This window comes from Delphinus delphis, chromosome 12, assembly GCF_949987515.2.
Source record: "Delphinus delphis chromosome 12, mDelDel1.2, whole genome shotgun sequence".
In the NCBI taxonomy this organism is placed as follows: domain Eukaryota; kingdom Metazoa; phylum Chordata; class Mammalia; order Artiodactyla; family Delphinidae; genus Delphinus; species Delphinus delphis.
In genome coordinates this window covers 13,423,752-13,428,558 of record NC_082694.2, presented here as the reverse complement: position 1 = coordinate 13,428,558, position 4,807 = coordinate 13,423,752, and the positions used below count along the sequence as shown (strand labels likewise).

The 4,807-nt window shown below is 51.5% G+C and overlaps 1 protein-coding gene across 1 annotated transcript; it reads right to left on the bottom strand.

Annotated features, from left to right (window-relative positions):
• Positions 1 to 294: 294 nt before the first annotated feature.
• IL1F10 (interleukin 1 family member 10) lies at positions 295 to 3,431 on the bottom strand. Its single transcript, XM_060027378.1, is given in 4 exon segments — positions 295 to 472; positions 683 to 834; positions 1,082 to 1,169; positions 3,186 to 3,431. Coding segments are annotated over 4 exon segments (450 nt in total). The 5' UTR covers positions 3,218 to 3,431.
• Between the last annotated feature and the right edge of the window lie 1,376 nt (positions 3,432 to 4,807).

The window sequence follows — 4,807 nt, the reverse complement described above, 5'->3', positions numbered from 1 at the left end:
TCTTCAAAGTAAGCGGTATAGCATCTTCCAGTCTCCCTCTGACTCTCAGCCTCCCGCCTCCCTCATAGGAGGACCCTGGTATTTGATTACCTTGGACCCACTGGGATACTACAGGATAGACCAGCCTTAATCACATTTGTGAAGTCCCTTCTGCCGTGTAAGGTAACATATTCACAGGTTCTGCGACCAGGATGTGGACATCTTTGGGGGGCGTTATTATTCTGCCTCCCACAGACCCCGAGCAGAATGAGCTTGGTTTGGGGGCACCAGGCCGGAACCCAGCTTCCTGCCTCTCTACCGACTCTGTTCACAGTAGAGCTCAGTGCAGGCTGAGGGCTCACTCTCCTTGGTGAGTCGTACAGGCTCTTGGGGCTCAGCTGAGCCACAGAGAAACCAGTCAGGTCAGGAAGCAGCCTCCAGCCTGAAGGCGGCTGTTGGATAAGATTGCTGATTACGTGTCAGCCCTCGAGGCCTCTGGGGCTTGGCCAACAAGGGACCTGAGACAGTGGCTCTTTCCCCAGGGAATTGCCCTCTGAAGGTTCTGGAGGCGAGGGTCTGGCTGCTGGGTGCAGGGAAAGAGGGTGGAAACCTCAGCAGGAGGGATGTGTGGACCTGGCCAGAACCCACAGATGAGCACAGAGAAGCCAGAGCACCCTGGAGGCCAAGCCAGGTCTGCAGGGGCCCCCAAAACAGGGTGCGGTCTCTCACCTCCAGCTGCAGGGAAGGCCCCTCCCCTGTCTCCACACGTGCCAGGCAACGACTGCCTCCCTGGATCCCCAGGAAGACGGGGAAACTGGTGTGGCCCAGGCCTCTGTTGGGGAGTATGCAGATCATCTCTGGGGTGGGGCGGGGGGAGGAGAAAAGAGAGCCAGGAGATGAGGGGACCCCAGATCACAAGCTCTTCAACAAGCTAAGGCTCGAACAGGAAGGAACTGGGCCAGGGCACAGCTGGCCGCACCCCTGCATGCACGCTGCAGGGTGAGCTGGGACTCCTACAGGGGTCCTGACCCTTCAGTAGGAAAGGGAGAGCTTGGGGTAGACGGAGCTTGGGTGAGTCCCAGGGCGTCGAGGCCCCAGATGCTCCTGCACGGCAGTTGTCTGCGGCGGGATCCCCCACCAGGAGGTGGCGGTCTCTCGTGCACAGAGCCTTCTGATCTGCGTCCTTAATTCTGAAACAGGAGGCAGTGCTGGTGGCCCGCCCCCTTCAGGCACCCCTGAGCCCCACGGCCCTCCCACCCCACACTCTGAAGGACAGCATGGAGAACTAGGGCCTCTTCTCCTTCTTCAGGTGAGAAGTAGGGGTGCTACTCCACCCAAGAGCATGTCCAGACCAGGTCAGGGGCTTCCCTGGTGGCGCAGTGGTTGAGAGTCCACCTGCCGATGCAGGGGACACGGGTTTGTGCCCCGGTCCGGGAAGATCCCACGTGCCGCGGAGCGGCTGCGCCCGTGAGCCATGGCCACTGAGCCTGCGCGTCCCGAGCCTGTGCTCCGCAACGAGAGAGGCCACAACAGTGAGAGGCCCGCATAACGCAAAAAACAAAACAAAACAAAGACCAGGTCAGCCTTAGGCGAAGGAAGTCCTCCCAGTCCACCTCTGTCTCTACCAAGCTTGGCCCCTGTCAGGCCCTCAGGGTGGTGACCGGAGCCTGCGTCTTCCCACTGAAGGGTAGAGTTTTCCTGACGCTCCAGCCCTTTTCCATGCCTCCCCTGAGAAATTTCCTAACGAGGTTCCGATGTCTCTGGGATGTGGTGAGACTTCTCCCAGATTTTCTGGGCCCACCCAATTTTTCATATGTTTATTCTCTTCAGTAAAGGGATTAATTGAGTATATAATAACGTGTGGTTTGTTTTTCAGATATTTTAAAGGCTTTTTATAGAAGAAAATCCACAAATGAGGGGGGAAAAAAGTCCGATGTGATGGTAAGCATGCCAGCCTGGCCACCCTGCTCCGGTGAGTGTGTAAGGGCTGGGCTGGGCAGGGCGGGGCTATGGATGCCAAATACAGGTTGTCAGCAGGGAGCTGGCCCTGGGATTGCCTGTGGTTCTGACGATCAGCCTGGGAGGGTAAACGCATGCCAGGGAGGCTGAGAAGGAACCGTGGTGAGGCTGTGCAGCCTCAAAGCCACGCCCATGCTATTAGCCCATGGCTGGTTGGTTTCAGACATGGTCCTCAGCTGCTCTCAGGCCTGGGGAGCCCTCCTTATATTCAAGAGCAGAACCTCCTGGCCAACACCACACTTCCAGGAGATTCTTCTCTCTCAGTAACAGCTAATTATAATACCCTTAGCCAATGACTGTATGTGTTTAAAGCAGGTTCCCCTGTACAATAAAAACGAAGATCTGAAAAGAGCCTGGGTTTGCCAGCTGGCCTTCTCCCTCCAACCTGGACAACCAAGAACTGTGGATAACTTAGCTGTCAGCAATATTCTGTTCAGAGACCAGAACCCAGGCTAGATACCCCAGAGAGTTGACATCTGTTTTGTCATCTGCGTGGTCCATGCACTTGTGTCTTGTCTTCCCAGCTACGTCGTACCTTCCCAGAGGCCCTGACCGGCCCCCCATGTCTAGAGTAGGATGGGCCCATGGAGGAGCTGAGGAAATGCATCCCAGGTGTCAATCCTATTTTATTTTTATCATGCCTTAACTCATTCCTCGAAGAGCTTGAGATAATTTACAACAAAAATCACAGACAATCAAGTGGTAAACTAAAAGTAAAGACTCAAATGTCAAGTGAGATAAAATGCAGGTAAGAGTTGGAAGCCCAGACTGGGAATAGAGGCCACAGAGGCTAACATACAAAGATGCTGTCACTGAGATTCAAAATTTTCTCTGAGCTTTTAGAGAATGGAGGCCGGAGCAGCACAGAGAACCTGGAGTCTGAGTCCTGGCGCTGTGTGACATTAGGTACTTTCTAACCTCTTTGAGCCTCAGTTTCCAAATCTATAAAATGGGCTTAGTAATGCCCCCTTTGTAGATTTCTCAGGATGGAGGCAGGGCAGTAGAATGGCTGGCATCTTGCAGAAGTTCGGGAAAGAAAGCTTTTGTGATTATGATGATGATTAAGCTTAATTATGGGGCACTTGAGATTTCTGGGGTGAGAAGGAGACTGATTCAGCCCTCTTTCCTCTTCCTCTGTCATCTCCAGACACCCTGATTAGGAAAAGGAAGACTCCAGGAAGACTTACATGTAGTATTTTGCCATGGGGAGGGAGCACATTCCTGCAATCAGGGGTGACTGGTCCTTGCTGAGAGGGAAGGAAAAAAAGAGCCGTCAGAGGATGAATGGATAAAGAAGATGTGGCATATATACACGATGGAATATTACTCAGCCATAAAAAATAATGAAATAATGCCATTTGCAGCAACATGGATGGACCCAGAGATTATACTAAGTGAAGTAAGCCAGACGGAGAAAGACAAATATCATATAATATCACTTATATGTGGAATATTAAAAATTGTTAAAAGTGAACTTATTTACAAAACAGAAATAGACTCACAAACATGGAAAACAAACTTACGGTTACCAAAGGGGAAAGGAGGGGCATAAATTAGGAGTTTGGGATTAAGATACACACACTAATATATATAAAACAGATGGATAACCAACAAGGACCTACTGTATAGGACAGGGAACTATACTCAATATCTTGTAATAACCTATAATGGAAAAGAATCTAAAAAAGAATCCCTTTGTTGTACACCTGAAACTAACACAACATTGTAAGTCAACTATATTTCAATGAAATTTTTTTTTAAAAAGAATGGCTGTAATTTAAAAAAAGGGGGGGGCTGTCAGAGAAAGAAGTGGGTGGAGCTAGGTAGCAGACATCCCAAGGAGCCAAATTACCCAATCACAGGGTGGAAAGTTCTCACTAGGTGCTTATCTACCAGAACCCACCAAGGGCTCCTCAGCCCAGCAAGATCCAGGCAGCTCTGAGTTTCCCTCACTTGGGGCCACCCGAGTCGAGCTGGCAGGGGTGTGAACTTGACTGTGCACTGGTGCCGCCGGTTCTGGGAAACAGGATGACAGGTTTCCCAAAGAGTTCAGCCAGGAGCCCTTCCTGGGGCTCAGACTGGGGTGGGGTGTGCTCTAGCCTCACAGTTTAAGGAAGAACCTGACTGACATCCTGTCCCACTCCCAGCCTGGCCTTAGAGTCACCACCTCCCCCTGCCTCCTCTGGACAGCGCTACTAGGAAGAACCTCCCGCCTGCAGCCAGGACGGGGTCTCTCTGCAGTTAGAGAGTGTCGTTCTGGGGACTGGATCGCTTTGCCAAGACTGTGATCTGTGAGAGACCATGCACACTCCCCTGTTCTGTTCCAGATGGAAAACAGCACAGGTTTGAGATACACAGACTTGCGTTTTTGCGGAGGAATGATCTAAAAACTGAAGCCAGCGTTCCTGTACAGACCCTAAACCACAGAGCTGCACATGTCTCCACTCACGCTCTGTCCCTAGAGCGTTTCCCTGAAATGACCACCTTCAGAAAGGCCATTCCAGAATCCAGCATGGAAAGAAACCCAGAGCCAATCAGGGCATGAGGGTGGTAGGACTTGGAGAATAGCCCAGAAAAGTAAAAGCAAGGATGGCTAGGGCTGATTCTCTCACCAAGGAAGAAGGGAAAGAGAAGAGAAAAGATAAGAAAGCAGAAAAGAAGAGGAAATAGGAGAAAGGTAGGAATGAGGAAGCAGGGCTCAGAGCAGGAGAGAGTGACACTGAGGGACATTTTGGGAAGCAGGTAAGGAGAAGCAGATTGATGCTGATGGGAGGACTTCCGGCCATCTCAGCATCCCTGAGCAACATGG